Source organism: Epinephelus lanceolatus, chromosome 10 (assembly GCF_041903045.1).
Source record: "Epinephelus lanceolatus isolate andai-2023 chromosome 10, ASM4190304v1, whole genome shotgun sequence".
Classification (NCBI taxonomy): Eukaryota; Metazoa; Chordata; class Actinopteri; order Perciformes; family Serranidae; genus Epinephelus; species Epinephelus lanceolatus.
The window spans coordinates 28,976,212-28,990,015 of record NC_135743.1 but is presented as its reverse complement, the minus strand read 5'-3'; the positions used below and the strand labels follow the sequence as shown (position 1 = coordinate 28,990,015).

Below are 13,804 nucleotides of genomic sequence, written 5' to 3'. Positions count from 1 at the left end.
AAACAAAAAAAAAAAAAAAAAAAAGCACATGAAAACCTATTCCACATTGTTGGAGTGTTACTCCCATAAGCTCTGGCAGCCTGTTTCTGCCAGCTCAGTGTGAGGTGATAAGTTACTCTATGGGGGGACTCGGGCCCTCACACAGCACTTGTTGTGAGAGTAGAGAAAATGCATCTTGGCTTTTTCTTTCTGAAAATATTTTCACAGATGCCCTGAGAGCCAAATGACCTCTGGTTCACAACGTTTTATCTTTTTCAGTGTCTGCCAGCCTATGACACTCCAGAGGTGTTTGGTCTCCACCCCAACGCAGACATAACCTACCAGAGTAAGCTGGCGAAGGACGTACTGGACACAATCCTCAGTATTCAGCCTAAAGACAGCTCATCAGGTGGAGGCGAAACCAGAGAGGCTGTGGTGTCCAGGCTGGCTGACGACATGCTGGAGAAACTGCCTCCTGACTACGTACCTTTTGAAGTAAGCATGTGTGTTTGTATGCGTTGTGCATGTCAGTGTGTGCACCATGAACAGCCTGAGGTGTGTTAAAGGCGAGTGAAGTAACGTGCAATGTTCCCCCCCACTCACCATGTGTGCTGTGCGAAGTGACTGATGTATTACAGTCAGCGAAGGTGGGAAGGTTGCGTGTGTTTGAGACAGTGTTAGACAGCGAGAAAAGACTAGAAATAGAGGGAGTGTGAACGTAGCTGGATTTAGCTTTGTTTTATTTGGGTTTTCTCTCCTTTTTTGTCACTAAAGAGAAACTGATGTGAGAATGTGACTTTCCTGAGGCGAGGTGCAAAGCTCATCATGGAAAACTTGTCAGTGCACACCACACCCTGTCTACCACATTCACATCCATCTGTCTGGCTGGCTGTCTATACAGTATAAAGCAGTTAAAACTAGACTAGCCCAGTGGCACCAAAAACTATTACTGAATTTCAGGAGTATCATGCTGTTGCAGTATATAGGCTGGTTGAAAACTGTACCAATATGAGAGTTAAAGACCCAGTGTGTAAGATTTAGGGGAATTTAGTGGAATCTACCACAGAGGATTGCAGAGTACAACCAGCTGAACTTTATTTTACAGGTAATGTTACTAATTATCTGATGTGCATAGACAAATACCAGCATAGTTAACACTTTGAGTTCCATACAAATCCTGTTATAAAATGTTATGTATCTCTACGTACATATTAGTCAATTCATCGTTCACTTTGTTCTTTTCCTTAAAAAGATAAATATGCAGTACATTGATTGTAGTGAACAAAAGTTTTACTGGGAACAAGCCTACGTAATAACATTTTTGCTGAGAGGTCAGTGGGAGGAGGGTCAGTGATAGTATTAGGGTTGCCGTGGCCCCCCTTGGCCACACCCCCTGGTGGCGCCACTGGATTAGCGCCAAAAAATATAGTTTAAATTGAAGGGCAGTAGTACAGAATTGAAATGCCCAACTGAATAGAGATAGAGAATAGAGATGCCCTGCATCTCTCTCTGGTTCTGTCTCAATTTCTCTCTCTGTCTCTCTTTATGTATCATTGTGTCATACGGATGACTGCAAATTTATTATGTTAATCTGTTACGACATCTATTGCACGTCTGTCTGTCCTGGAGGAGGGATCCCTCCTCAGTTGCTCCTTCTGACGTTTCTACCATTTTTTCCCTGTTAAAGGGTTTTTGGGGGGAGTTTTTCCTTATCTGCTGTGAGGGTCCAAAGGACAGAGGGATGTCGTATACTGTAAAGCCCTCTGAGGCAAATTGTGATTTGTTACATTGGGCTTTATAAATAAAATTGAATTGAATAAATACAGATATGGTAAAGGAATACTTCACAAACAGAATGAAAGTTTGTACATCAGGAAGTCATGCTGTGTTACATTGAGGAAAACTTTCTTTCGTCTTTCTCACATGCCTTCATGGAAAATATTAATTTACTGATTGATGGGGACAACATTAAACAACAACAAAACTATATCAAAACATCCTTTTACAAACTCTCACACAACTCGTGCAGTATAACGCAAGTCTCATTTATCCAGTTGTATGCTCAGTACTTTCCAAACACATGCATTTCATTGAAAACTTACTACTTAAAACTGACCTGCCAGACTCCATTACTGAGGGTTTTTTGTAAAATTGCATGTGTATGGGAAGTACTGAGCATACGACTGGATAAATGAGACTTGGATTTTACTGCTCGAGTTGTGAGAGAGTTTGTAAACAGATGTTTTGACATAGTTCTTGCTGTTAACTTGATCTCCAATCAAGTCATTTTGTGGGTGAAGGTTTCCTTCAACATTTAAATAAAAAGGAAATCAATCAATGTACACATTTTCAAAGAAGGAATGATCTCTCCATCTTTACTGTCCTTTTCTGTATTTACTATAGAAACCTCACAACAGTTTGTATTATCCACATGAGAGAGAAAAGCTTATGCAACACTTCAAAGTTGCAAATGGATCAAACTTATCCTTATTTTAAAGTGGAGTGGAGGTTAACAGAATTGTGGATGATTCCTGGTACATTTCCAGCTAATGAAAGTGTCTTTATGTATCGACACAGAAAGCCTGTGTGTGCTCATGCATCTTCCCTCCATGCATTATAAATTCTTCAGGAGGTTCATCAAAGTTTGGTCCTCTCATCTGATTTAAATGTAACCAGGTGAGAGAACGCCTCCAGAAGATGGGTCCTTTCCAGCCCATGAACATCTTCCTGCGTCAGGAGATCGATCGGATGCAGAGAGTCATAGTTCTGGTCCGAAACACCCTCACGGACCTCAAGCTGGCTATCGATGGCACTATCATCATGAGCGAGAATCTGCGGGATGCCCTGGATTGCATGTATGATGCCCGCATTCCTGCCCGCTGGAAGAAGGTTGGTTGAGAGGAGTGTCTTGAATTAAAAATTTGCTAAAAACCCTCTTTGGCCTTAACGTGATAATACACTCACAGGAAATCACTTTGCAACTCATTTGTGGACTTAAACTTCAACAAAGTCAGACAATGTTATTGCCCTTTGCTTTCAGTAAAGAATGCTAACAAGCCACTTGAGAGAGCCTGGAGGCACACATTAATATCTGAAAGGTCTTTTTATTACTGTGCAGGTGTAATTTCTCTAATGTTATTATCTTCCTCTAGTAAATCAAAGGTTTGCTTGTTTGTTTCCGATAACATCAGATATGTCTTGCTACCTAAAAAGGAGGTCATCAGTCAAATTCTAATATCTCTTTAGCCTACACTGATGCTCCTTACCTTTTATTTATGTACTTTACTTTAAAATTTTACCCACAGCACAGGAATCCATTTCAGTGATGAATGAAAACGATTCCTGTTGTAACAAACTTAGTAGATGGAGATGCTGGGTTATTAATATTGAGAGAGGGGGAGCAAGAGAAAACAAAGAGGTATGACTTGGCATGACTTTTCCCATACCTTATATTGGAGTCATTCTGTTTGCATTCATGTCATGCCCTCGCAAACATTACATGATTACAATAATTTAGACTCTGTTTTGTATGTTTTTTTTTTTTTATTCTATTTTCTCTCTCCACACAGTGATTCACAATCCATTCTTTCATGTCTCCCTGTTGTCGTCTCCTCTGATCCATGTGGATGACAGCTTTCTGTGTTTCATTGTAATGTTTTGTTCATGTTGTTGTTTGTCTTTGTCTTTCAGGCATCGTGGGCCTCCAGCACCCTGGGGTTCTGGTTCACAGAGTTGCTTGAGCGGAACCGGCAGTTCCAGGCTTGGATCTTTGAAGGGCGGCCCAACTGCTTCTGGATGACAGGCTTCTTCAACCCGCAGGGCTTCCTGACAGCCATGAGACAGGTACGCACAGCATCAGGCTACCTACCTACCTACCCACCGCCGGGGAGGAGACCAGATGGCACGCTGAGGGAGAAACAGGCACACGGCCACACACACACACGCGCAGGCAGGCAGGCAACCAAGTACACACACATTTCTTTTTGTTTTCCAATGAATTTCAATTTATATTTATGTGGGGGGAGTGAATGTAATCTGTTAAACCTAATCCAGATTTCAAGTCATGCCCCTGTTAAATATAAATATATATATATATATATATATATATATATATATATATATATATATATATATATATATATATATATATAAATTTATGTAAATAAATCAGATTTTGTTGGGTCAACTTGTGTTGTGTTTATTGAGTTCTTAGAACTGTGTTTTTTTTAGAACTGTTTACCAGCATAACTGGCATTGTAAAAACATGATCAGTTAGTTTACACAACTTGGTTAGGGCTTCATATTTTGATATTCATCCATATCAATTAATCATGCATAAAGTAGTCCCATACACTGGGAGAAAAGGAAGATGGTGAGAAGAATTGGGGATCTGGGAGGGTTGGAGGGAGGCGAAAGATTAAGAACATGAGTAGACATTACATGCCCGAGACCCTTAAAATTATGATTTACTAATATAACAGTTAAGTAAGCAGTGATACGTGCTGTTGGCTATTTAGGACAAATAAACAAGAAAGGTAAGCACAATAAATGATTCCCTGTGCAGTACTTTTTGAATGATATGACTTCTACGAAGTCGTGATTTATGGTGGCATGGTATGAGTTGCATACAGGCAAAAAAAAAAATCTCTTTTGTGTCCCCCCCCAGTCCTGACATCGGATCTGCACCCCTGGTCTGGTTCGTCTGTTCTGGGCTACTGTAGATGCTGTGACATGGAGATCACATAGACAAGGACCCGTTCATGTAGATATAAATGGCTCATTCTAAGATAACGAAAACCCAGCGATTCTGATGATCATATGTTGTAGGTTCAGTTATACAGCAGTCAAATTGGGGTGTCTCCTGCCTTGCCTCTCCCCTTTTGCTGTATACTCCATGGAAGAATGACATTGCTCTCGTAGTAATTTCTGTGCTTTAGTGCTGTTAAGCTGTTTATAAATTCATTTTATGCTAACATAATCCCGTGTCATCTTATTTGTGAGAGGGTTCGATTTTATTTGGTTGTATTTGACAAAGAATTTTTATTTTACCTTGTTGTCGGGTATGTTTGCTGTGTTTTATCATACTTAATTGAATGTAACATGGCCGCCCTTTTGCTGTTGTGCTCCATGGGAGAGGGGCTCAAGTTTATATGGTTGTATTTGACAGAGGATTTTGTTTTTATCTCTTGCTGTCAGAGTTGTTACGAATGATTGGAGTTCACCTCCAAAGATATCCACAGTCTGGGCCTCTTCATATCAACACAATGCAGACAACACTAAAATCCACTGGTTACATATACACTAAAGAAAACATACTTATTATATTCCATCACTGCCAATGTATCTCCCTAAATCCTACACACTGGACGTTAAAAATAAGTGAAAATCGCATGGTAATATTCATTTCAGTGCACTTTGCTGTAAACAATTTATTAATTAATTTACTGTGTTTTTCTTATAACTTGGGGCTCAGCTAATGCTTTCTCATCTTGTTCTGCACCTTTTCTCCTTACTGTCTTTTGATGGAAGCATTTTCTGAGGTGCTCTTGATACAAGATGACTTTACTGACCGGAAACTACAGTGAGCATTAATTTTATTTATACAGGAAATACTCTTAAAATTAAGGATAACACCAATCTGCATCCTATGAAGGTTGACAATGCAGGATTTTCCAACAAAACAATGTTTCTGCAGAGACTCTGCCCTCTGCCTGTATCTTCTTATTTTCTGTTCAGGACATTTATGGCTGTGTACCCCCACAGCGTTCAGGTGAGATTGGGGCTTTGTAAATTGGTAGTGAACAGGTGCCAGACCATAAGCTGCAAGCATCCAAGAGACAGTGTCAAAAAAATGTAAATATAGCGATGCGAAACTTCAAATTTGTCTTTTGCTCGTCCATTACTGCCTCCACCAGGCAGGTTATCTACATTTTGACTCTTGTTAATCTTTGTCAGCAGAATATCTCCAAAACCAGATCTGAGGTCTGGTTCTCATATACAGAAACTGAGCTGAGATAGAGACCTGAGGTCTGGTTCTCATATACAGAAACTGAGCTGAGATAGAGACCTGAGGTCTGAGCAGTGTTTTCAGGGCCAACAAATGCATTCACAATTTGGTAGTATGAATTGGAAATAATTTAGCATTGGTGTCAGGTTTGTACATCTGACTACCTCCTAGACTTATTTATTCCACTCGGTAGCAAAATCCCAGCTGCATGTTCAGAGACAGAGAAAATATTGTGGATGCAGATGTCTGTATTTTATTGAGCAGGGATTTGTTGGACCTCAGTGTTAGTTACCAAATATAGCCGTCATTTCCTCTCACTGAGCCTTGTCAGGAGAAACACTGCGGCTTTTATTGGACCAGTGGCGTCACAAACTGTCTGCAGAGGCTCTGATTCTGTGTCTGTCCTTGTCATTTGTTATTAGTTCCTATCTGTTCAATTTTGTTCAATAAGGTTTTTGTCTGTTTTTTATTTTGCTCTCTTTCAAAATGAGAATAAAACGACGGAGGGGGTACAATACACACATTTCATTTATTTAGTGTGCACTCTGCCCTCGCTCTTTGCTCCTTTTGAGTCGTATGGGATTTATTTACTTTCTGTTGGCACAGCATCTCACAGAACAACACCATTGATAGAGTGCACTTCCCTGCCCTACACAGTGCTTTCTTGTTGTACCTCTATTACAGCCCTGTTCTCAAAATTGATTTTTTTTTGTTTTTTGTGGGGAAACAGTTGCCAAATGTCAGCTGTCGCTCACGTCTCCTGCTGTGTTATACCGCTCACATTTACCCTTAGATTTGTCCCTGCTTTGTAGGAGATCACTCGGGCTAACAAGGGCTGGGCCCTGGACCGCATGGTGCTGTGCAACGAGGTGACCAGGTGGATGAAGGACGACATCACCCAGCCCCCTGCAGAGGGAGTGTATGTGTACGGCCTGTACCTAGAGGGAGCCGGCTGGGACCGCCGCAACTGCAAACTCATCGACTCTAAACCCAAAGTCCTCTTCGAGATGATGCCTGTGATCAGGATGTACGCTGAGAATAATGGTGAGTTGATTATCTGAGAAGATTAAGTGGAGGAAGTTTCCTTACTTTTTTTTCATTTGCAAAGTTTCAGTGTGTAAGATTTAGGAGGGTAAATAAGCAGAAATGGGGTCGTTGCCAAACCATCCAGTTCCCGTATAACCAAAGTTACAGCTGTGTCCACACAAGCGGTCAGTACTAGGGATGGGCAAACGATCAAAATTCATTATTCGATTATCAAAAAAATTAACAATCAATTATCGATTAATATCAAATACTTGACAAGCAAGTATTTCAGAAGAGTGCAGTGCAGACTGTCGCCGCAAGAGAGTGCAGCTGCCCCAGTTTTGAGCTTGAACCCCCCCCCCAGGCTAGGGCCATGTGAGGTGGTTCGGACATCTGATTGGGACGCCTTCCATTAGAGCTGTTCCGGGCATGTCCAACAAGTAGGAGGCCCCGTTTCCTTAGAATGAGCCATTTATATCTACATGGGTAGCAGGTTCTCGTCCACGGAGTACGCCATGCTGCACAGCCATGTTTCTGCACATTGCCATTCACATTTTTGTGTCAGCCACTGTTGTTAGGAACTCCTAACACTCCAAGCAGTGTCAGAAAAAATGTGAAACTGCTTTATTGAGTGTCCATTCGTGTTGAAGAGGAACAGCCCTCTTTGGATGGTTCAATTCCCAGTAAAAACCTCCTGAACAATAAGCCCTGAATGAACTCTAACCAGAAGTTTCAGCTGGTTACAATCTGCAATCCTCACCCCTAGATACTACTAAATTCCTCTAAATCCTACACCCTACTCCTTAAAGTTGAAAAAAAGAATCTGTATTTTGATGTGTCTGAGTAAAAACTCTAATCTGACCATGAGAAGCTTTAATCCTGTCTTTTCTCTACAGGATCAGTCTTTCCAGTCTTTTGTCAGTCTCAGTCTATCCCTCTTCTCTCCTCAACATTTGCATCCCACGCAGTCATTCAGAATGGATGGATGTAACATTTAAATGTCAAGCAGACTAAGTGCTATTTATTTTGTCTGGGAATAGATTACCAGCAGTATGTTGCACAGCGTTTGTTCTGGATAAGACCAGACTATATTCAGGCAGGCAGCAGAGAGACGGGGCCCCTGTGGACGCCTGCGAGCGAGGCTGCCTGGGAAATGAATTAATGATCCAATGATACGCGTAATGCGGTTTGTTTACACCATGTCCCCTCCCAGCTTCTCCCTCAAGAAGGCTGCCTGCTGGGTTTAAGTGTGTGCGTGCACCAGTGGAAAGGGGACCGGTGAGGGATGTGTCTGTAGACAAGTGGCTGCAAGAGCATCAACGAGTACGTGTCATGCTTGTGTGTGTGTGTGTGTGTGTGTGTGTGTGTGTGTGTGTGTGTGTGTGTGTGTGTGTGTTGAAAACCCCTCTACTTAATTGTGACACCCTTTAAAGAGATTACACACTGTGTATCTCTGATCACTGACCAGACAAGGGCTGTTTGTTTGCTGATGAAATGATTGTTGGTTTTTGTGCTGATGGGGGGCAGGATTGAAGAACACTCAAGTAGCACTTCAGCATGGTGTCACTGACAGGCTAACAACCAACCACCTACCAAGCTGCATAAAAACCAAAGAACAATAAGGTGGCGCTGTGGGAGTAGAAGGAAATAGCCATGGTCTCCTAATCTGAGTTGTTTGCCTGATTTGAGCAGACTTTGACTTTATAAAAACAGATGCTTTGTTGAACACAGCTGGGTGTCCCAGTGGCATCTCCTCACTGATTTAAATATTTCATTGACTTAAATTACTTCTATGTTTCAAGATGTTTCATTATGAACTTAATTGAGAGATGATTTTACCATCTGGTTCTCTGTTTTCTGTCACTTTCCATCAAAAGTGTTAAAGATTCTGTTTTGGATTTTCTTCACCCGTGCTGCAGGTGTGAAGGACCCCCGCCTCTACTCCTGTCCAGTCTACAAGAAGCCAGTCAGAACCGACATGAATTACATCGCAGCTGTAGATCTGAAGACGTCACTTCCTCCTGAATACTGGATCCTTCGGGGCGTGGCGCTCCTCTGTGACGTCAAATGATCACTTCCTGTTGAGAAACACTGAAACACATCTTAATAGAGGTTAGCCAACTTCCCATCAGTCACATGCCCATGAGTCTGCAGGATAAACAGCTGTTACCATGGCTACCACCAGTTTTTGTTTTTGTTTTACATTTTGCAATCTACTTTGCCTGGTATCAGAGTTGTCAACTCGTTACACTTTGTAAACTTTAAACTCTAAACTTTGACATTGTGTCCAATCTAATAAATCGATTTTCCTGACCAATCATGATAGACCAACATATCTGCCTGAATCTTACATCATATTAAGTCCACACTGATGCGTAACCATGCCAACATACCTGTTTTGCCATTGCTTTAAGTGTGGAGCAGAGAAAAGTGAAACAAACTACGATGTCGCGCAATATAGAGAAGACATGCAGATTTAGCTCAGCCTCAGCTGCAGTGTCTATCTTGTCTAGCGCTCGCCATTGTTGTTATTTCTCCTCATTAGTTTTGGCGCACCGCTAGATAACAGCCAAACAACAGCTTGACAACGGCAATAGTCCTACCCATGGTGCTGATTGGCTAATCGTTAGTCCCCTGCGGTGCTCTGTGGATTTATGTCACAATGCCAGACTGATCACAACTCGATTTAGTGGGTAAATTCAAAGATCTGGACTCAGGCAACAGGAAAAAGTCTGTTGAAGGACTTTTTAAAACAAAAGCAATCCCTTACATTCCCTCCTACAGTATCATCTGTCATAAAGTGATAGAAAGACCATTTGTCATTTCACAGTGCAGCACATGTCAGGAGTGGAGCTCAAATAATGCATTTAGTTCAGTCAAGAGAAGGTCAACTGAGGAATGATCAAATTTGAAACATGTCAGTGTTAATCTGTTTAGCTTGAGGTCAAAGGGGACAAAGACCGCTGTATCATGATGACTGAGGGTCAGCTATAAGCATCTGGATTTCTCAGACTCTTGTTTCAGTTCAGTACTTTTTCAAGTTTGGCCTTCAGTGAGCTGTGGCTGCAGTGTACCTGCACAACTTGCAACTCTTTTTTTATTACAATTATGTCAAGCACATAAGAGCAGCAATGCATCATAGGATATTTCTTTTCACAGGAAGTGGTTGGCTCACTAATCATCTAATCACCATCTTGAGTGGGCCCTACCCTGATTGTATCCAATTGTACTTTTAATTTTAAAACTGAGATTTAATTGAAATGTTAGTCTCATAAAATTGAAGCTGCAGTGCAGAGCAGACTGTACTGCTTCACTCAGTGATTCAACGCTGGCCCTGATGAGTCCAGACAAACTGTATCTGTCCCATCTGCTCACCAGGGGCATCACCCAACGTCAACTTTGTAGCGCCGTCTTGAGTCAAACATGTTGAACCACAGAGGAATAATTCTCCTCAGGAACTAGGTATTGGATTGATGTCATCCATTTAGTTGATTGCTGCCATGTAACAGCCTCACACAGACCAATTTCGGCGGCTAAAGAGTATCAGGACGTGGAGGAATATTATCGTCCTGCTGTTTATGGTAAATTTAAATCACAGCATGCTCCTGTCGTGTTAATATGTCGTTTTTAAAGAACCTGGCAGGAAAATAATAACACTCAGTAGAACTGAAATACATAGAAATTTTAATGAAGTTTTTACAAAAAACAACGGCATCATCAAAACATCAAAACACTTTTTTGGTAGTATTTTCTTTTGTTACAAAACCACCGTACCATATGCACTCTAAAGCTACCCTGTACACAGATCAGGCTTGGGCTTCCCAGATTAAAATCGTCGTACTAAAATCATCTTTATCCCTTTGTTTTCCACTTGTTGTACTCCAGCCTGACTTGTAAATCTGTATGGCTCAGATTTGATCCCCGCAGCAACAAAAACAGATTTTCCATTTTTTTAGCGGACATCTGACCCATGCCATAGCGACTTAGAATATCTTTAGCTTTGTGTAGAGTCAATAAAGATGATTAAAGTGCAAGGACAGTTTTGGGAAATTTGGCCCTGCATGAATATCACAATATATTCATAGATTATTTTTTTAATGCTTTTCCTTTTATTGACCACCTGTAAAATACATCCAAGACTCTGTTCTTCTAACAAGGTTGATGGAGTTATATGTACACATATGTGTGTCTCCTTGTTGGCTGGCTGTTTTTACTTCTCCTTAGCAACAGTGGTCATGCAGTTTTTCCTTGCAACATTTGTCCCTTGATTTTATTTGAATGATCAGATCCTCCTTCTGTGACCTTTTGTATCACTTTGTAAAAATTTGGTTAAGCTGGGGCACGCAAACGTCCTCATATCCATTACAACAGCATGTTTTTTTTGTATTATTGTTAATTCTGAAATTCTTGTCTTTTGGATGCTCTCCATGAGGCCATGATGTGAAAACCGTAGGCATGTTCCTTGTTTTTCTGCTTCTTACTGTACAGTTTGACATCCAAAATGTACTATGTCCTGCAAAGTGAACAGAATAAAAACTCTGTTTTTGATGTACCTGACTAAAAAAGAGGCTTTTATGGCAAAGCGACAGCCACAAGCCTCCCAGAGCTGAGTCAGAATACTAATTTAGACCATTTCAGAGTCTTCTCTCTGAACTTGTATTAGACCTGACTGACTTGTGCCACTGTGGCTTTTCTGGATCCAACATTCAAATTACAATATATTTCAGGGGTTATTGCCTACTTGCTGTACATGCTACACTTACAGTTACATAAGTGACTAAATGTATACTATAGCTGTGGCATAGGGAACTTGCAATGCAACATTAAAATCACATTTCTATCCTTGCAGCACAGACCTGATTCCCTTTGTTTCACACGTTGTCTCTGTTACGAGAGCATTGGGAGGATTAAACCTCCTCCGTCTGTAATGAAGTCCTGTTCTTTGTGCCTGTGTAAATTCAGCATATTCTGAACCAGTCTTACGGCATTACATTCCCTTGGGACAGTGAGCGGGTCATCTCTGTGTGCACAAAGTAGGTCTTGAGCTCTCCTTTGCCCTTGACATTGATGATGCCTCTGCAAGAGCACATGTAGCCCAGGGTAAGAAGGATGCGACTCGTCTCCTCCGTCACCTACAGGGAGAACCAGATGGGTAATGTCCATTTTGCTTATCGTACACAACTGAATTAAATTCCTGCAGGCAAACACTCAGCTCTCCAAAGAAATACATTTACAGAAACAGAGGGAAACATCTGCTGACCATTAACTATTGAGTAGCTCTCACCAGACCTCTACTGTATTATAGCTGGCGTTGAGTTGGTTATTAGTGTTTCAAGATTGAAAAAGCCTGCATGTTAGCAGAGCTGCAATCACAGGTGCCTCCCATCATACAGGATGTCTGTGTTCTACCTTTGAATAACTCAAGATTTCTTATTGTTGCCACTGCACATCTTAAAATATCAACAGGCTATCTTGGAATGCAATTCAGAGCACTGCAGTTGTGCTGCACTGCGCAGCAGATGGCTCTATCAAATGTGTACAGGCTGTGAAGTGTAATACAGCCCTCTGAAGACTGAATGATTCTCACAGCCACATGCCATGCAGGTGAAAAAACATTCGATCCTATCAGTGCTCAGGCAGCGTGAAAATGTAAGATTTGAAGATGTCACATGATGTTAAGGTGACGTGATGTCCTTGCTGCCAGAAATAGAACGAGCACGGGGAAGAAGAGTTTCATCTTTTAAACATCTGTACTGACATTTAAAATGTCTCTATATGAAAACTGAAGGGTGCTGCTGCTTTGAAAGAAATAGCCATCTTCAAACACAATGTGACGGTTGACAGATACAGACTTCTCAAAGTTCTGCTTTCTTCTTGAATGCATCACAGAAAATGGTGAAGTTGGAGTTATACTTTAGTTTTTGTTATCTTCAACAAATCCTGTGAAAAAAGTTAGTCTATGTTAATACTTTCCAACTTTCCTGCCCTGTGTGGCTCTCAGCCGCAAGTCCATTCACTCCTTCTGAAGAGTGAAGTGGTAGTGTAAGCTAACATTAGCTCACTTTGAACTTTGCCCCAAAAGGCAAGCAGCAAAACATATCTGAACAAGCTGTAGCCCCAACTACTTTATAACATTTTACCAACCCTAATTGGGCACGACGACTGAAAGCAGATTGTTAAAACTGTCCTTGACTCATTCAAAATAAACCTTGAACTATCCATCATCCAGGCAAAGCTCCTGGACCAGCTGGTGGTACGCCTATATATTTCTTTTTTCTGAGGGTCTCAGTGACACACTTGTCTTCGTTTCCGAAAGTGCCCCCCACCTGCCAATTTTTATGCAGATTTTAAGGTACAGATCAGTGAGTTTGCCTCACAGCAAAAGAGCGGTTAAGCCAAGGATGTGATTCAGTGGTTGCCTGACAACAATAAACAAAAAAGACACAGCAAGCTGTAAAAAGTGCTCTGTCTGATTAGGGCAAGCCTCAACAAAAAAAGGCAGTGCAGTGCAACGTGTCCTGTCTGATCAGGTCTACTCCCTAAAACAATCATATCATTAAACTGTACGTGCAACTTATTTAAGAGACACAAGTCAATGCAGCTACAATGCTATTTTGGTGTTACTGCATGATGACAAAAAAATTATTTGCAATTAAATTAAGTAAGCAATTCATCATTTTTCAGTCACAAGGTTGCACCTGTTGTCATATAGGCTCTTTTTTCCCCCAACAAAATTATTATTTTTTGCCCCAATCAAGGGATGCTTGGCTGTAAAAATATTTCACTGAGCGT

At 41.2% G+C, this 13,804-nt stretch overlaps 2 protein-coding genes across 3 annotated transcripts in view; one reads left to right on the top strand and one right to left on the bottom strand.

Moving 5' to 3' along the window:
• The window catches only part of dnah5 (dynein, axonemal, heavy chain 5), a 147,402-nt gene extending 135,269 nt beyond the window's left edge, over positions 1 to 12,133 (top strand). The window contains exons 84-88 of the mRNA XM_078171910.1: positions 259 to 474; positions 2,656 to 2,868; positions 3,670 to 3,822; positions 6,799 to 7,030; positions 8,932 to 12,133. Of these exons, the coding sequence (XP_078028036.1) occupies positions 259 to 474; positions 2,656 to 2,868; positions 3,670 to 3,822; positions 6,799 to 7,030; positions 8,932 to 9,083 (966 nt within the window). The 3' untranslated portion in view covers positions 9,084 to 12,133. The remainder of the gene's footprint in view (positions 1 to 258; positions 475 to 2,655; positions 2,869 to 3,669; positions 3,823 to 6,798; positions 7,031 to 8,931) is intronic.
• Positions 10,680 to 13,804, bottom strand: part of adcy2a (adenylate cyclase 2a) — an 81,131-nt gene continuing 78,006 nt past the window's right edge. For both annotated transcript variants that reach the window (XM_033640296.2, XM_078171909.1), the window contains one exon: positions 10,680 to 12,144. In XM_033640296.2, coding sequence (XP_033496187.1) covers positions 11,992 to 12,144 — 153 coding nt within the window. In that variant the 3' untranslated portion in view covers positions 10,680 to 11,991. The remainder of the gene's footprint in view (positions 12,145 to 13,804) is intronic.